Raw genomic sequence first — 20,370 nt, forward strand, 5'->3', positions numbered from 1 at the left:
TTTATATCTCTTGTAATAAAATAAACGTTTTATAATATCAGCTCTGTCTAGTGTTGAGCACTTGTTTAGAGTGTAATTATTAACTAAAAATCTAAATAAAATGTCTTTATTGCTCTGTGTCTCATTGAGCACTCTTCTATAACTCTGGGTAAAGCTCTTTCGTACGTTTAAACAATATATATATATATATATATATATATATATATGCCAATGATGCTTGCATGTGCTCCATAGTTTAATATAGCTGTGTAGTAAATTTAACAATTGTGTTGTTTAATTATGCAAGACGATTTTACTTTAAGAGTGCTCAATGCATTTATAGAGCTTTGTAGTAAGATTTGGAAACATTTTGCCAATTATTTTAGACAAATCTACTTCCAGAGTGCTCAATATATTAGTAGAGCTAAATAAAACATTTGAGAAACAGATATGGCATTTCAACTGCATAAATTTATTTTGACAGAGTTCAATACATTAGTAGAGCTAAATATAGACGTTCAAAAACCTGTATGGTAATTCAGCTACACGAATATACTTTGAGAGTGCTCAATACATTAGTAGACGAAAGCATAAAATTCAGAAAACATGAAGAGCTCTGCAGTATGTTTTGAAAACCTAAATGTCAATACATAAGTATAGATATACTGTAAGTTTTTGATATATATATATGTATATATATATGACAAGTATTTGAAACAAGTTTCCTATTTGAGTGCCTAATATATTTGAGAGCTCTATGGTAACTTTAAAGAACATATTTCAAAATTATGTTAGACAAATTGTCTTTTAGAGTGCTCATTTCTAAGTAGAGCTCTGTAGAAAATTTTTGAGACATGTTCAGCAATTTAAGTTCATATCAGTTAATAAATAGAGCTATATAGTGACTTCTGCAAATTTATATGGCACTTATCCTAGACAAGTTAACTCTTGTAGCTGTGCAATAACATAAGAGTTCTGCATTAGTTTTGGGGTATGGTTCTCACTTTATTAGGGCAATAACTTGGACACATTATACTCTGGACAAATCCATTGAGGACAACCAAAGGTAACCTGTTTTTTTTCCACTCTGCTGAATAAGACTCATCTGTCTTGGTTCACTCTTGGGACATTAAAACAAAAAAGGTGAAGAATTAAAAAAGAATGCAAAAATGTAAATGTCTTTGCAAGTCATTCATTTTCACTTTCATAACACAAAAACATCTGTAAGAACTTGATAAAAGAATGCACAAACAATAAAATACAACTTTGCTGTCTTGGAATCTGAAATCAGTAGAAACTTCCCCTACTGAAATTCCCACACACCTCAAAAAAAAAAAAAAAAAGAATCCTTCCCAATGCAATACATTTCAAGCAATTACAGTGTCAGACTTGGTACTGCAATGACTCTGTAAACTGAAAATATATATAAAAAATGTTAAGCAAAATTGATTCATGTTAACACCTCTCCCAACACCACAGATTAACTACAAACATACTTGATAAAGCAAAACACAATTACAAATGTGTATGAAAAAATAAAAATAAAAAAATCAACCAAGCAATGGATCATGATTTTCTGGTGTTTGATGGAATGTGAGTAGGCATACAGCCTGGATATTTTTCCAAGGTAAGTGATGATATTCATTATTATTGTCTTTTTGGATTAGTTCAGATATAACTATAATTGTTTTATGTATATATTTATATGTCTAGATGTTATGTGTGCTATTTGCATGTTCCCTATAGAAAAAAATCTACATAAAATCTAAAAGTGTATTCTGATGTAAAATTAACCAGTAAAAACAATGCTTGTGTTCCTGATACACCAACTATTTCTTATTAGCATATAAGTTGAATCATGAAATTTATCTCCCTTGCCTGTCTCTCTCTCTTTATACCTCTGTATTTCTCTAGATCTGTCTATCTCTCTTTTCTTATTCTTTATCCCTATTCCCCCTCACGCCATCCCCTATGTGCTAACTGATAAATTTCAGCATGTCTAGATTGATAAGCTTCTCATTTACCGGTACCAAACTCCCGTTTTGAAGTTAGAAGTTTTAACTTGAATACACGTTGATATGTCAAGGTAACAGTAGGCATCGATGAGGCACATCCAGACGCCAACCTACACGGTGCAGAGAAAGAACAGAAAAAAAACTAAGTCCCGATGTGCCTAGCAGATTAAAAGGCATTTTGCTACGCCTACATGCACCCAAGCTGGCAGTAGGCGTCGATCAGGCACTTCCAGACACTTACTAACAGTGTTTTGAACTTAGAAATTTCAATTGAATACACGTTGACATGTGTTGGTCTCATCTACCTATACCTACGTCCCCTCGGTTGGACTTAGAAATTTTCACTTAAATACAATCTGAGATGACTTGGTCTATAGGAATCTCATCTACCTATACCTACATCCCCTCTTGTTTGGACTTAGAAATTTTCAATTGAATACAGGTTGACTTGCCTTGGTCTATAGGATTCTCATTTACCTATACGTACGTCCCCTCTTGTTTGGACTTAGAAATTTTCACTTAAATACAATCTGAGATGACTTGGTCTATAGGAATCTCATCTACCTATACCTACATCCCCTCTTGTTTGGACTTTGAAATTTTCAATTGAATAAACGCTGAGATGACTTGGTCTACCTATACCTACGTCCCCTCTTGTTTGGACTTAGAAATTTTCAATTGAATACACGTTGACTTGACTTGGTCTATAGGATTCTCATTTACCTATACCTAGGTCCCCTCTTGTTTGGACTTAGAAATTTTCAATTGAATACAATCTGAGATGACTTGGTCTATAGGATTCTCATTTACCTATACCTACGTCCCCTCTTGTTTGGAGTTAGAAATTTTCAATTGAATACACGTTGACATGACTTGGTCTAAAGGATTCTAATCTTCCTATACCTACGTCCCCTCTTGTTTGGACTTTGAAATTTTCAATTGAATAAACGCTGAGATGACTTGGTCTAAAGGATTCTCATCTACCTATACCTACGTCCCCTCTTGTTTTGACTTAGAAATTTTCAATTGAATACACGTTGACTTGACTTGGTCTATAGGATTCTCATCTACCTATGCGTACGTCCCCTCTTGTTTGGACTTAGAAATTTTCAATTGAATACAATCTGAGATGATTTGGTCTATAGGATTCTCATTTACCTATACCTACGTCCCCTTTTGTTTGGACTTAGACATTTTCAATTGAATTCAATCTGAGATGACTGGGTCTATAGGATTCTCATTTACCTATACCTACGTCCCCTCTTGTTTGGACTTAGAAATTTTCAATTGAATACAATCTGAGATGATTTGGTCTATAGGATTCTCATTTACCTATACCTACGTCCCCTCTTGTTTGGACTTAGAAATTTTCAATTGAATACAATCTGAGATGCTTGGTCTATAGGATTCTCATCTACCTATACCTACGTCCCCTCTTGTTTGGACTTAGAAATGTTCAATTGAATACACGTTGACTTGACTTGGTCTATAGGATTCTCATTTACCTATACGTACGTCCCTCTTGTTTGGACTTAGAAATGTTCAATTGAATACACGTTGACTTGACTTGGTCTATAGGATTCTCATTTACCTATACGTACGTCCCCTCTTGTTTGAACTTAGAAATTTTCAATTGAATACAATCTGAGATGACTTGGTCTATAGGAATCTCATCTACCTATACCTAGGTCCCCTCTTGTTTGGACTTAGAAATTTTCAATTGAATAAACGTTGAAATTACTTGGTCTATAGGATTAATCTTTCTATACGTACGTCCCCTCTTGTTTGGACTTAGAAATTTTCAATTGAATAAACGCTGAGATGACTTGATCTATAGGATTCTCATCTACCTATATCTACGTCCCCTCTTGTTTGGACTTAGAAATTTTCAATTGAATACACGCTGAGATGACTTGATCTATAGGATTCTCATCTACCTATACCTACATCCCCTCTTGTTTGGACTTAGAAATTTTCAATTGAATTCAATCTGAGATGACCTGGTCTATAGGATTCTCATTTACCTATACCTACGTCCCCTCTTGTTTGGACTTAGAAATTTTCAATTGAATACAATCTGAGATGACTTGGTCTATAGGATTCTCATCTACCTATACCTACGTCCCCTCTTGTTTGGACTTAGAAATTTTCAATTGAATACAATCTGAGATGACTTGGTCTATAGGATTCTCATCTACCTATACCTACGCCCCCTCTTGTTTGGACTTAGAAATTTTCAATTGAATACACGTTGACATGACTTGGTCTAAAGGATTCTAATCTTCCTATACCTACGTCCCCTCTTGTTTGGACTTAGAAATTTTCAATTGAATTCAATCTGAGATGACTTGGTCTATAGGATTCTCATTTACCTATACATACGTCCCCTCTTGTTTGGACTTAGAAATTTTCAATTGAATTCAATCTGAGATGACTTGGTCTATAGGATTCTCATTTACCTATACCTACGTCCCCTCTTGTTTTGACTTAGAAATTTTCAATTGAATACAATCTGAGATGATTTGGTCTATAGGATTCTCATTTACCTATACCTACGTCCCCTCTTGTTATGACTTCGAAATTTTCAATTGAATTCAATCTGAGATGACTTGGTCTATAGGATTCTCATTTACCTATGCGTACGTCCCCTCTTGTTTGGACTTAGAAATTTTCAATTGAATACAATCTGAGATGATTTGGTCTATAGGATTCTCATTTACCTATACCTACGTCCCCTCTTGTTTGAACTTAGAAATTTTCAATTGAATTCAATCTGAGATGACTTGGTCTATAGGATTCTCATTTACCTATGCGTACGTCCCCTCTTGTTTGGACTTAGAAATTTTCAATTGAATACAATCTGAGATGATTTGGTCTATAGGATTCTCATTGACCTATACCTACGTCCCCTTTTGTTTGGACTTAGAAATTTTCAATTGAATACAATCTGAGATACCTTGGTCTATAGGATTCTGATCTACCTATGCGTACGTCCCCTCTTGTTTGGACTTAGAAATTGTCAATTGAATACAATCTGAGATGACTTGGTCTATAGGATTGTCATCTATCTACACCTACATCCCTTCTTGTTTGGACTTAGAAATTTTCAATTGAATACAATCTGAGATGATTTGGTCTATAGGATTCTCATTTACCTATACATACGTCCCCTCTTGTTATGACTTCGAAATTTTCAATTGAATTCAATTTGAGATGACTTGGTCTATAGGATTCTCATTTACCTATACCTACGTCCCCTCTTGTTTGAACTTAGACATTTTCAATTGAATTCAATCTGAGATGACTTGGTCTATAGGATTCTCATTTACCTATGCGTACGTCCCCTCTTGTTTGGACTTAGAAATTTTCAATTGAATAAAATCTGAGATGATTTGGTCTATAGGATTCTCATTTACCTATACCTACGTCCCCTTTTGTTTGGACTTAGAAATTTTCAATTGAATACAATCTGAGATACCTTGGTCTATAGGATTCTGATCTACCTATGCGTACGTCCCCTCTTGTTTGGACTTAGAAATTGTCAATTGAATACAATCTGAGATGACTTGGTCTATAGGATTGTCATCTATCTACACCTACATCCCTTCTTGTTTGGACTTAGAAATTTTCAATTGAATACAATCTGAGATGATTTGGTCTATAGGATTCTCATTTACCTATACATACGTCCCCTCTTGTTATGACTTCGAAATTTTCAATTGAATTCAATTTGAGATGACTTGGTCTATAGGATTCTCATTTACCTATACCTACGTCCCCTCTTGTTTGAACTTAGACATTTTCAATTGAATTCAATCTGAGATGACTTGGTCTATAGGATTGTCATCTATCTACACCTACATCCCTTCTTGTTTGGACTTAGAAATTTTTCAATTGAATACAATCTGAGACGGCTTGGTCTATAAGATTCTCATCTATATATACCTACATCCCCTCTTGTTGGGACTTAGAAATTTTTCAATTGAATACACGCTGAGATGCCTTGGTCTATAGGATGCTCATTTACCTATACCTACGTCCCCTCTTGTTTGGACTTAGAAATTTTTCAATTGAATAAACGCTGAGATGACTTGGTCTATAGGATTGTCATCTACCTATACCTACATCCCCTCTTGTTTGGACTAAGAAATTTTTCAATTGAATACAATCTTAGAAGGCTTGGTCTATAGGATTGTCATCTATATATACCTACATCCCCTCTTGTTGGGACATAGCAATTTTTCAATTGAATACACGCTGAGATGCCTTGGTCTATAGGATTGTCATCTATCTATACCTACATCCCCTCTTGTTTGGACTTAGAAATTTTTCAATTGAATACAATCTGAGAAGGCTTGGTCTATAGGATTTTCATCTATATATACCTACATCCCCTCTTGTTTGGACTGAGAATTTTTTCAATTGAATACACGTTGACTTGCCTTGGTCTATAATATTTTCATCTACCTATACCTACATCCCTTCTTGTTTGGACTTAGAAATTTTTCAATTGAATACAATCTGAGAAGGCTTGGTCTATAGGATTGTCATCTATCTATACCTACATCCCCTTTTGTTTGGACTTAGAAATTGTCAATTGAATACATGCTGAGATGACTTGGTCTAAAGGATTGTCATCTACCTATACCTTCGTCCCGTCTTTTTTGGACTGTGAAATTTTCAATTGAATACACGTTGAGATGACTTGGTCTATAGGAGTCTCATCTACCTATACCTACATGCCCTCTTGTTTGGACTTGGAATTTTTCAATTGAATACACATTGACTTGCCTTGGTCTATAGGATTGTCATCTACCTATACCTACGTCCCCTCTTTTTTGGACTTAGAAATTTTCAATTGAATACACGTTGAGATGACTTGGTCTATAGGATTCTCATCTACCTATACCTTCGTCCCATCTTGTTTGGACTTAGAAATTGTCAATTGAATACACGCTGAGATGACTTGGTCTATAGGATTGTCATCTACCTATACCTACATCCCCTCTTGTTTGGATTTAGAAATTGTCAATTGAATACACGCTGAGATGACTTGGTCTATAGGATTGTCATCTAGCTATACCTACATCCTCTCTTGTTTGGATTTAGAAATTTTCAATTGAATACACGCTGAGATGACTTGCAATGCAAAAAAAAAATGATGTCGCTTTTGGACTGTACTTGAATCTAAAATATACCTTCTTGGTCTTCTGGCTAAGATCAAGGGTAGTGTCTGTTCTTTCTAAATATGGTATAAAGATATTATGGGGTTTCTTTTTGCACTGGGTGTCCATACAATCGAAATATATCACAGACTCCTATAAGGATATTGGAGATAAACTGTGATAACCAGATATATTCTGACACTACATTAACCAGATTACTTAGATAAATACTTTTACAGTTTTAACAAAAGGGCTATCGCAGGGCCTCCATTCATGCAGAATGTCCTCAGAATTCTTTGTAAAGGGTGGAACGATAAAATTATCCCTTAGAAAAGACAGCATGATTCCATTTGCGTTTGATGAAAACCGGCCCACAAGTCTAAAGAGATGTCTTTTTGGCCTCAGGAGGAGTTCTACGACTTTATATCCTTCTCTCAGTGCCCTCCCATCCTCCTCTGACCTGAACCCACTGGACTACTTCATTTGGTTATACATCGAGAACATCACCAACATGACCTCCCACAACACCAAAGCCAGCCTGATTGCCGCCATCTGCCAAATATTCTCTGATTCTTGTCAGCGCTTGTGGAAAAGGCATGCTCCCAGTTCTGGACCTGTATCGAGGCGGTAATTGAGGCTGAAGGTGGCTACATTGAATAGATATCAGATCTACTACATAATCAAGTTATCTGAATTGATTTTTTTTCATTAAAAGTTTTAAAATAAAGTTGTAGTGTTGTTGTCTTTAGGGCAACACTTTTATCATTCTACCCTGTGTTAGTGTTATAATTCCACAACAGACCTACGTTTATGGCATGATTCCTCGATAAGCATCAATTTCTAAGTGATTAAAGATGCAAAAAATAATTAAAAAATCTAAAAAAAATAAAGAATTTCTCGGCATATCATAATTATTAATACCTTGCAGAAGATTATTCCTAAACGAGAATGTTTTTGTTTTTTTTTCACCTTCACCCCCAAACAAGGCACATTGCCACTTGGACGTAAGAGGCTACTGATTGAGACCATGCCCAAGAAAGATTAATAAAATGTTGGTTTACATTACATTTGAACTTCTGCATATCAGTACAGTCAGGGTAGCAGGAAGGGAATTCCAACGTCTAGCTGTTTGAGAGAAGAAACTATTAGAGTAGAAAGCTTTCTGGCATTTAGGAACCTCACGAGTGAAAGGGAATGATTTTGTTGTGGGGGCACACCCCATTAAATGGGGGCACACCCCATTAAAATACTTGTATAACATGGCATAGAGATGCAACATTGTGATGATGGGACAGGGACTGGGGCTTAGTTGACAAAGCGGGACCGATTAGATTGGAGACTCCTTTTTGGACCCTATCCAAGAGGGAGCGACTAGTGCTAGATGCACTAGTTAAGGTTGTTGCAACAATACTCCATATATGAATGAATGGTGGCCTTATAGAGGTATAGGATACTCTCAGGTATGAGTAGTTCTCTAGCACGATAGAGGGAAGCCACCTTCCTTGCAGCAGTCTTCACAACATCCTCAATGTATTTCTAAGTGATTAAAGCTGAGAAAAATGAGAATTAAAAAATACATTAAGTAAAGAATTTGTTATGTGTCGGCATATTATAACTATTAATGCCTTGCAGAAGATTGTGTCTAAAGACAAATATGTGCACATGTGTGTAGTGGAGGAAACATGGCTGCTTACAGTTGACTTGACATAGACATTTTATTTACAAAGAGGCAACACATACAATGATACAAATTACGGTGCTTATTCACTTTGGCACTTATGGCGATAAACAAAAATGAAGAAAAATTTTTATCGTGTACCTACTTGTCACAGAATGAAGATGGCATATTCCAAAAATCACAAAAATTGATTAAGTAGTTTTTTTATTTTTTCCGAAAAACAAATTTGCCATTTTTTTACAAATAAGTGAAAGCTGAAGCCATTTTAAGCATCTTCAAATTTTGTTTCTAACTTTTTATAAAATGACCCTTCTAAAAAAAAAAATTTTTTTTTTCATTCTTTTAAAAATTTAATTTTCTGGGAAAAAGAAATACACATTATTTTAATAAATTATTGTTTTGTTTCAAATCTTACACTTCCGCTGTTTTTCTGACAATATCCCTCCCCTCAATTGAAATGAAAGTCAGTTGTCTGCCCTTGATTATACTATGGCTGCTATTTTTCCCCCCTTCATCAACAATGAGTAAAATTTGATTTTCTTGAATAAAAAAACAAACTACTTGGTCAAATTACATGACTTTTCGAATATTTCATCTTCATTCCCTGACTGGTACGTACATCATACAGATTTTTCCATATTTTCTTTACTTTTAATTGCTGCTATAAATTCCAATTTGAATAAACGCCTGTGGAACTCTGTTCCATTTTCCTGCTTTCCAACTGACTACAATACGGTTGTCTTCAAGTCTAACGTAAACAAATTCTTGATGAGCCATCTCCTTAAATAATCCAATTTACCCAATTCCCATGACTAACGATTACTACAACATGTTCTCATTGACTACTGTACGCTCATTAACCTTTATGCCTGAGTGGCCTTCGGGCCTTAATAAGTGGTAACTCCTTTGTAAAAAGAAAAAAAGCCGCATTTTTTTATATAGCTTTGCTGAACTGTAAATGAATTTTTTCTATAGTCTTGCTGAACTGTAAATGAATTTTTTCTATAGTTTTGGTGAATTATAAATGAATTTCTTTATGTAAGCTTTGCGAAACCCTATATGAATTTCTTTAGCTATATAAAGAAACTAATATTTACTCAATATTAATTTCTTTCTTTTTATTTTCTTTTTTTACTTGGGAGTCATCACTTATCAAGGCTCAAAGGCCACTCAAGGATAAGGGTTAATGAATGTAAAGTAGTAGTGTAGTAATTGTTAATGGTGTAAATTGGGTAGAATTTGATTATGGGGACGGCCCGACAAGAACTTGTTTACATTGGATTTGAAGGCTACCATGTTGTATTCAACTGGGAAGCAGAACAGCAGAACAGTGTTCCACAGGCAGGAAGTTCTGGGAAAGAAGCTTTGTTCATGAAATCTGCATTTAGATTTAGGCACAGTTAGAGTGTGTGGGGATTGTATATAGTTGTTGTAGCTAGTCGAGTGTTTTTTGTGAAAATTTGGTAAGGAGGAATCATAGGATTTTAGTGGCGCATTTACCATGAAAATAACAATAGAGCAGAGATGGGCTTGCAACGTTTCTTCTGTGGGGAAGAGGTTGCAGAGAAGAGAAGAAAAGGGCATCACATACGAGCTGTCAAAGCTGGTTTTGAACTCTATCAAGGTTTGATAGGATGAACCAAGCAAATGTGGCAACAGTATTCCATTTTTTTTTTATATAGCTAAAGAAATTATTATAGGGTTTAGCAAAGACATATATATATACTCTAAACAAATTAATTTCTTTCTATAGTTGAAGTAAATGAATATTAAAGAAAGAATATTAACCACTTTTTAATGAGAGTTTGTTACTTCAGCAACTCTGAAGAGTTCACCCACAAAACAATAGCTCCAGAACCACTCCAACATTGGTGAAAACACCCTGGAGTCCAGTTGAAGACATGGTTACACATCATCAAAGCTAACATCAAACCTAGCTTTCGTCCAAGGGTCTATAGTGTTCGCCGCTGGTCCTGAAACTGGCTGCCTATCACTATCTTGGATGTTGTCAACTGTCGTGCATGGTCCGTGCTTGTCCGGAATGCTGTGTGTTCTACTGGAGTGGCCAGCTCAACCCATCCTGGGTGAATGTCACTTCAAGTCAATCCAAATTCCTTCACTATGGATTTTGAGATCTTCAGGATACACAAATCTAAATAATGATGAGGGAGTTTTTTTTTTTTTTTTTTTTTTTTTTTTATAAATATTGCTTATAAATTTTCAAATTTAAAAGCTGTAGCTCAGCCCATCCTGGGTAAATGTTGCCTTAAGTCAAGTCATTTAAAAAAAAAAAAAGAAACTTTTTAAAGTAGTTCATTCTAACTAAATGTGACTATTTCCTTTGAAGAAATATGTTTCTTCTAATTCTCTGAGACATAAGTGTTGACAGACATCCAGACATACAATTTATATTACTATACTATATATTTACTGTTTTTAATTCTGGAATTTAATTTGATACTATTTAAAAAAATTTTTTTTTTTTTTTACATTTTTATTTAAAATTTTTTAAATTTCTTTTACATTTTTATTTAAAAATATTTATTTATTTTACATTTTTATTTAAAAATATTTTTTTTTACATTTTTATTTAAAAATATTTTTTTTTACATTTTTATTTAAAAATATTTTTTTTTAACATTTTTATTTAAAAATATTTAGTTTTTTACATTTTTATTTTAAAATTATTTTTTTTACATTTTTATTTAAAATTTAAAAAAATTTTTTTTACATTTTTATTTAAAATTTAAAAAATTATTTTTACATTTTTATTTAAATTAAAAAAAATTTTTTTTTACATTTTTATTTAAATTTTTATTTTTTATTTTTTTACATTTTATTTAAATTTTATTTAAATTTTTTTTTTTTATTCCAGTGGCTTTTAACCTTGGTTGCGCCAAGAAAAAAGAGGATGACAAAAAGTAAGTAAAAATTTTTTATTTTTTAAATTTTTTTTACATTTTTATTTAAAAATTGTTTTCAGGCTTCTTTTCAATTATAAGGAAAGAATTGTGCTTTATATTGAAAGAATACCTGATTAAGATTTATTAAGTTTTGCGCCACTTTATCTTTGCTTACAAAAATTAAAATCAAGATATAATGATACTAAACCTCATGCCTAGAAATGATAAAATTGTCGCCCTAGATACGACAACATGATTCCATACCTGTTTGAAAACCGGTTTTCTTTTTATTGTTGTTGGCCAGTTGTGTGCAAATCTCAAAAGCAATAGGAACCGTCTATCATGTTTGAAAGTGACACAATGTTCAATAAGCTGTACAACTCATGCTCTCTACCGATCCAAGTTTTGACAACAGGACCATTGCCAGCACCCTCAAAATGCATCGTTGGATTGCTATGAATAACAGGGATATGCCCAGAGTGACGAAAACAAAGTTTCCAGCCACGGTTATGGTCTTTGGTATCTTTTAAAGTGTGTTTTCAAGTGATGCCCACATCATGCCACCTCACATCTTCAAAGTCAGTTTGAAAGTCAACACCAAAGTGTACCTTGATGTGTTTAAGAGTGTTATGATCCCCTGGTGCAATCAGGTGGCTGCTGGCAGACCCTGGGTATGGCAGCAGGACTCGGCACCGGTCCACAAGTCCAAAAAGACCCAGGCTTGGCTTCTGGAGTGCTAGGAATTTGTACCCTTCTCTCACTACTCCCTACCCAGACATAAACCTGCTGGACTACTTTGTTTGGTCATATGTCGAGAACATCACCAACATGACCCGCCCCCCCACAACATCAAAGCCAGCTTGATCACTGCCATCTGTTGAGTATTTCCTGTGATTGAGGCTGAAGGCGGCTACATTGAATAAATGTCAGCTCTATTACATAATCAAATTACCTGAATTGAGTTTTTCAATAAAGTTTTAAAATAAAGCTGTAGTGTTGTTTTCTTTAAGGCGACACTGTTATTGTCTCACCCTATAGTCTGCAAACATACTTCCTAATTTCTGGCGTAACACTACCGGAAGCGGTGATAAGGCAAATCAGTTCCTTCACCTTTTTCTCTCACGTCTATAAATTATTTGTTATTTTGATTTCAATAATTTTATTTTTATACTTTCATAAGCATAGTTTTTTTTATATAAATTCAAAGAAGAAATTTTTCTTTTTAATTAAAAAAAAAATATTTTTCTGATTTCATAAATGTATACTTCTTATAAAATTTCAAATGAAATTAAAACATTTTTTAAATTTTGTCATTAAAAGTGCAAATAAAGACTAATCATGTTATTTTTATCTGCATATAATTTGTTAATTTTTATTGTATACTTTTCAATGATGTTTGTATCTTATACTTTATTTCAATAAATCACTTCACAATAGAAATACTGAAGAACAATAAAAGTGAAGGAACTGATTTGCCTTGTCACTGCTTCCGGTAGCAGCCACGCCGGAAGTTAGGAACTACATTACTGACTATAACCGAATAAATTACAATATTTATTGATCCATCAAATTCAAACAAGAAAATTATAATAATGAAAAATCTGGGTGATTATAACTGAACTTTTAAATGAGAGTTTCTGTTTGGATTGACTTCAGCAAAAACAAATTAAATGCAAAAATTTTTTTTTTTAAAGGTTAAAATGTAATTGTTGATTTCAAAGTCTAATGAATAAAAATGTTCCCTTGATGATTGTCTCTAAAACAATTAATTCCCAAGTTTGAAAAAATGCACCCGTAGAAATGTTGTGAAAAATCACAACCAAGATGAGGATAGTAATAAAAAAAAACAAAAAACTCTCATTTTATTTTTCAGAATGGAAGTAAAGAATGTGTTGAAAAATGTTTCTGAAAGCAAACCCAAAGTAACAAAACCTTTCAAAGAACCCCTTGCCCCTGTTGGCGCCAAGCGGAAATCATCTGCTTTGGATGAAATCATGAAGGTCAGTGTTTTTGTGCCATTTCCTTCTTTATTGATTTTTATTTTATTTATTTTGGACTTGTGGACCGGTGCTGAATCCTGCTTCCATACCCAGGGTCCGCCAGCAGCCACCTGATTGCACCAGGAGATCTTGTTTAGTTTATCCCAAACAAAACATATTGCCACTATTTGCAACCATGTCTACCGGAGATTATGTGAGAAGATGAGTGAGATGTTTATTCACATTACATTTAAAATTTTGCATGTTAGTACAGTCAGGGAATAATACACAATCACGTTGACATACCAGTTCTCTGAAGTTAAGCAATGATGAGCCTGGCCAGTACCAGATGGGTGACCAGTTGGGAAGGCTAGGCGCTGCATGTACCGCACAGATTTATAAGAAATTTCCAGGTTGGTGTCTGGAGGAGCATTAATTCACTGGGTGAGATGCACCCCTCGTCTTAGATAAGACATGCATCTAGGAAGAGGTAACTCTGATGATGTCGGCAGGTCATGAAGGAAGATTAATCTCTAGCAGATCAATGGTTCTATGGTATTAAGAGTTATTCAACTGCAGCTATGCGGATGATCTAAGAACAACAGGTAGATGCAAACAGGTGAGTCAGATGCCATTGTGCTGGGGAACGTAATGGCAACCCACCCCATGTATTCTGCCAAGTTCAAAATCATGTGATGTCTTCAGAGGAATCGGACCAACAATGGACTGAAGTTTGTGGAGAATCCTAACCATCATTTCATCTACAGCATGAACAATGCCACAACACAAGAAGAAGACAGTTAGGGAAGCAGGAAACAGGGAGGAAATTCTAATGTCTAGCAGTTTTAGGGAAGAGACTATTAAAGTAGAAGGCTTTCCAACATCTATGATTTGGCATTTATGGATGCTTAATTAATTTGCCTCACGTATTGCATTAACTTCTGATAGCTTGGATACCAACCTACGAAGTCAAAGGTGACTTGTGACTGTGTTCAAATCTCCTGACTGGCTATAATTATCATCTTCTATCTATATAAATAAAATGAACTCATTTTTTCCCCTATGACTTTGACCTTTATAGGAATGCACCTGTATACATTTGCTGCAGCCGTATCATTCACAAACTGAATCACGACATCTGCCGTATGTTATAGGGTTAATACATATCCAGTATCTCGCTGATCAGAGTTTCCTATATTCTGTCTGGTGAGAGTCCACTGTAGAAATCGGTTACATTTAATGGAAGTAGTAAAGTAAACTCTCTCTAACAAATTCATCCTACCACCGCCACTCACACCGTTCCAGACCGTTCACAGCAGACATTTAAAACCGACCACCGGTTAGAATTTATCTAAAGACTGGACTGGACTTACGCTGAAACGAACCACGCTTACTTTGCCATTGGTTAGCATAAAACATAAACACAATTCATAAAGCATTTATTATAATAAAATTAAATTCACACAGAACACAATCCGTTACCTGGAATTGAATTCAGGAGACATTTAAAACCGACAACCGGTTATAATTAATCTAAAACCTGGACTGGACTTACGCTGAAACGAACCACGCTTACTTTGCCATTGGTTAGGATAAAACATAAACACAATTTCTAAAACATTTATTATAATAAAATTAGATTCAAACAGAACCTGGAATTGAATTCACAATTACATTACTTCGATTTCGTTATAACCCGCGTGGTTAGAGTTTAATGAAAACCTGAATTGACATTTACGTGAAACGCACCAAACTTACTTACACAAACACAACTTACGTTTTGCTCTTTCCTTACGTGCTTCTTTTTCTTTCTTTCTTTCTTTCTTACCTTTCGTTGTCTTTTTGCTTTATGGGTGATGGTGGTGGGGGTACTTCCCTATGTTTCTCTTTCTTTCCATAAACATAAACACAAACTAAACGCTATACTGTGATTTACGCTACGGCATGTTTAAGATCGTCACATTCATAATCTTTCCTTTCGGTCTTTCCTTCTTTCTTTCTTTTCTCTCCATTTTCTGCTCTTTCCATTGTTAAAATGAAACGAAACAACCTGATATTCCAGGTTTTACTTACACTATCACTCTACGACTCTTACTTGTGTATCCAACTCTATATGTGCCACGTTCCTTTACTTTTTCACCGTACCACTTACCAGACGACATTCAGGTAAATTTATATGCGGCGATATTCACGTACATGGACTTCCCTTTTTGTTCTTTTTCTTGGCGGCCGGTTTACGTTACTACACGTTAGCCATGGATCGGGCGATCGCTGTCAGACGTCACGATAATAAGACTTCTTTTTTTTTTTATTTTTTACTTTTATTAACAAATAAAAAAAAAAGATTGAAAATACTTTCAAACATTAAGTAAACTGATTCATGTAAGTAAAAAAAAGTAGCATTTATTGCCTTTGGTAATAATTATTTATTGCTTATTTGTTTTGTTTTTCACCTTTTTTTCGACTAACCATTCTTAAATCTCACTATAAAATCGATTTTTCCAAGTACATTTTAGGTGGGGTGGGGGGGGGGGGTTCCAACCTCCGAAGGGGGTTTGTATTACTGTATACATAGATTCGAAAAAGTTGTCAAAAAAAAACAAATATATAACAATTAAATGTTATCAAAGCCAAGATAAGTTACTTTTCTGCAAAACTGGATATATTTTTCGTGTTTTTATTCAATGTAACATATTTATTCAGCTCGAAAACCGATGGCGTCTCACACCCTCTTTAACACCGTAAGTATAGAAAAAGGTGTTATAAATACAAAACTATACAAAATACTATTAAAAACACGCCGAATATATGTCAACCTATTGACCGAGTTTTTAACAGTATTTTATTAGGTTTTTTATTTATAACATCTTTTCCCAAACTTACCGTGTTAAAGAGAGAATCAGACTCCATCTTGAATGTTCCAATACATCGGTAAACACTATATACTTTTCGAGCTGAATAAACATGTTACATTGAATAAAAACACGCAAAAATATATCAAGTTAGGTAGAAGAGTAACTTATCTTGCCTTTGATAACATTTATTTGTTATATATTTGTTTTTTGACAACTACGGAACATTATGGAGTTTTTTTTGGGGGGGGAGAATTAGCGATTTTGCAAAATTTCAGACGATTACTTAAAAATCAAGCGATTATTTCCCTTTCGTTATAAACTTTTTTTTTTTTTATTTCTTTGTTTAATAAATATTTTGTGGGGTTTGTATTACTCTACACATAGATTCGAAACAGTTGTACAAAAAGAACTATATAACAAATAAATGTTATCAAAGGCAAGATAAGTTACTTTTCTAATAAACTGGATATATTTTTCGTGTTTTTATTCAATGTAACATGTTTATTCAGCTCGAAAAACATACAGTGTTTACCGATGTATTGGAACATTCAAGATGGCGTCTGATTCTATCTTTAACACAGTAAGTGTGGGAAAAGATGTTATAAATAAAAAACCGGATAAAACACTGTTAAAAACTCGCTCAATATATGTTACCGTGACATAGGTTGACGGCGGGTTTTTCATAGTATTTTGTATAGTTTTTTATTTATAACACCTTTTTCCATACTTACGGTGTTAAAGAGGGTGTGAGACGCCATCTTGAATTTTCGAATACATCGGTAAACACTGTATGGTTTTCGAGCTGAATAAATATGTTACATTGAATAAAAACACGATATATATATATCCAGTTTGGCAGAAAAGTAACTTATATTGGCTTTGATAACATTTATTTGTTATATATTTGTTTTTTTTTTTGGACAACTTTTTCGAATCTATGTGTACAGTAATACAAACACCCATTTTGTGTTTTATATACATAAAGTACAATTGTTGAATGTTACTATTTTGCTTATATTCGTTGGGGGGGGGGGACAATTAAAAAATTAAGAAAGATTAAAATGAAGTGAAATTTAAGTTTCCGTTCCATTTTTACAACAACCGTAAAACAGTACATACTCAGCAAGTTTTATCATAATTTATAAGCATACTGAAACACTAAATCAACATTTTATTTATTTTTTTGCATAATTAATGATGGAAGTATTTTTCTGTTTATTTTCTTAACATCTGTTAAAAAAAAAAATAATTTGTACATTCTCTTGAAAAAAAGAATCAAACTTTTCTCTACTTTCACATGTGTTCCATTTTAACAAACTGAGCCACAGCAACGCGTGGCCGGGTACAGCTAGTACTGAATAAAATGAAAGTTTGAAATGTGTCCAGGTATAAAAATAATTGTTAATATTTATTTGAAAAATTGTTATTGTTATATGCTTGTAATGTTAATACTTATTTGAATAATATTATTGTTAATATTATAATATATTATAGTCAGGTTCCTAATGGCACAATTTTAACGTTTGTGGGAACTTTTTGGAGATTTGCAAATCTATACATTTTTGGAAAGGTTATTGTCTAAGGAATCAGAAAACCAATGTTTGCATTTGCCCAGATGCCTATATGGCGGCCATATTGGATTTACAAAATGGCTGCCGTAAAATGTACGTTTTGTAATATCTTGGCTTCTAAATACGCTGGAACACTGATTTTAACTGCTAAACCTACATTTTCAGGGTCCAGGAAGCCACTGGTGGTAGTTATAAAATTTTCCCATATGTATATATGGCAGCCATATTGGAATTTTACAAAATGGCTGCCGTCAAATGTATGTTTTGTAATACCGTGGCCTCTAAATAAGTTGGAACAATGATTTTAACTGCTAAACCTACATTTTCAGTGTCAAGGAAGTCAATGGTCCACGTTATCATTTTATCTTTTGTACCCCACCCCCCTTTTGAAACACATAATCCAATATATGAGTAAAAAACTTAACAACCCTGGCAGTTAGTCAGAAAATTATTTTTATTGAAATGCCTTTTAACTGTAAACTTTGAATGTTTGTGCAACCATCTTAAACATAATTAGATGTTTGATCATAGTCTATGTATAATAATCATCATCAACATCATCATCAACATCACTTTCATACATCACAGCTTGGGAATCTTCATCGTTTTCGCACTGCCTGCTGCACCGACACATATCAGTACAAGCTAAGTCTTTAGACCTGCAAGAGCATCTGCCAGAAGAACAGTCAAATATACATTTGCATGTGATCATCTCAAGAAGTGCCTTAGGGGCTGGGAGGACCTCTGTGGTCGTTGGTTTTAGGGTGCCATCCAAATCTTTGAAGTACCCATTTTCCAGAGGATCCAGTTGTGAAATCTGCAGAGCAATGGTTGCTTGTGCCCATACTCTTGCTTGGACATGGACTCTTAAAATATGCTGCTTTAGAGCTCCAGGTGTTGGAGGGAGCCTGTCACTTTCTGCCCTATGCTTGCAGAACAGATGCCATCGCAGTTCAGGGATTGTTTTTATGTTGATCCCTTTTGGCGAGTAAGCTGCACATACAAAGGATTCCAGTTTTGACAGCATTCCATCTGTCACTTCTGCTTCATCCATAAGCATTTGCAGAGCATTGACAACATCTGAGTCTGCTTTGAGGTAGATCTGTAGCCAGGTTGTCTTGCATATACGAGAGAACCTCCCTGTGTTGTCGGTCCCAGTGAACGCATGGAAGGCTGGCAAAGCCTTTGCTCTTTCTTTACCTAGAGCTCGCCACAGTAGTTCAATTTGTATAACACAAGAGGACATAGAAATGGACGTGTTTTTCAGCAATAGGTCATAGTTTGCTGTGACTAGCACTAAAACGTCCGTATCTGGAGCGAAAAATACTAACTGTGCATCAGGTGGGTTTCGCTGTGAAGCCAGCACAGCCTGGTGGATAAGCAGCGTGTCTGCTTCCTCATGGTTATTTACTTCAAAGACCAGGTCTCTGTTGCTCTTAGTGTATCCAAAAGCAGATATGATGATCAGCTTGGATGATCCCTTGTTATACTCTAGAGTTTGGGCAGCAAGATAGTCAGTCAGATCAGCCTTCGTCTTGTCATGGGAGAGGAACCTCCTTATTGGGATGTGTTTGATGTTAGTGTCATCTCTGACTTGATACTGAACAGAAGCTTTTCCTTGTCTTCGTTTTTCTCTGGTTGCACTTTTCAGAGAATCTGCTCGGTATGTGTCAAAAACAAGGATGATTTCATCATAATCTCGTGTTAGTTGCATCAGTCTGTCATTGAAGCAGCTACTCAGATCCTTGAGTGTCACTAGAGTCGCTGGTTTCTTGCTCAGCTTCTGCACAAGCACCATGCCATCCACCAGTGCTATCTTCCGACTTGGCTGATCAGTAGATGTGGGCTCTGTAAATCCTGTATACGTTGTATCTTGGTGGGTAGAATTTCCAGCTTGAGGTGACTGGTCTTCATGGGGCATGTCTTCTCTTGTCAGCTTCTCAAGTAGATGGATTAACTTGGACTTGTTGTAGCATGGCAGCATTGTTCCATCAGGGGCAAACAGTGCTCTTGGTGTCAGAGTGAATTCATGGTTTCCTATGGCCTCTTTCTGGTTGATGTCTCGGCTTGACCTGGCAAGTACCATCAGCTTTGCAAACAGGTCCTTGGTCTCCTTCAGATCCACAGTATTGTCTCTGAGTTTCACTGTAATCTTCTTGTTCCCAGAAAGGAACATCTTGTTGTTCTCTTTCTTCACAGGGGCCCAGAGGCTGACATCTCCATTG

General features: G+C 34.8%; 2 protein-coding genes and 1 pseudogene across 2 annotated transcripts in view; 2 read left to right on the forward strand and 1 right to left on the reverse strand.

Annotated features, from left to right (window-relative positions):
* The window catches only part of LOC145243759 (DNA/RNA-binding protein KIN17-like), a 67,286-nt gene extending 56,546 nt beyond the window's left edge, over nucleotides 1–10,740 (reverse strand). The window contains exon 1 of the mRNA XM_080106802.1: nucleotides 10,677–10,740. Within this exon, the coding sequence (XP_079962928.1) occupies nucleotides 10,677–10,740 (64 nt within the window). The remainder of the gene's footprint in view (nucleotides 1–10,676) is intronic.
* LOC145244118 (U2 spliceosomal RNA) lies at nucleotides 7,189–7,363 on the forward strand (annotated as a pseudogene).
* Nucleotides 10,741–10,858: 118 nt separating the features above from the next.
* Nucleotides 10,859–20,370, forward strand: part of LOC145243760 (DNA/RNA-binding protein KIN17-like) — a 30,574-nt gene continuing 21,062 nt past the window's right edge. The window contains exons 1-3 of the mRNA XM_080106803.1: nucleotides 10,859–10,937; nucleotides 11,713–11,758; nucleotides 13,614–13,740. Coding sequence (XP_079962929.1) covers nucleotides 10,859–10,937; nucleotides 11,713–11,758; nucleotides 13,614–13,740 — 252 coding nt within the window. The remainder of the gene's footprint in view (nucleotides 10,938–11,712; nucleotides 11,759–13,613; nucleotides 13,741–20,370) is intronic.

Source organism: Euprymna scolopes, chromosome 22 (assembly GCF_053919585.1).
Source record: "Euprymna scolopes isolate OS-2025 chromosome 22, ASM5391958v1, whole genome shotgun sequence".
NCBI lineage: Eukaryota > Metazoa > Mollusca > Cephalopoda > Sepiida > Sepiolidae > Euprymna > Euprymna scolopes.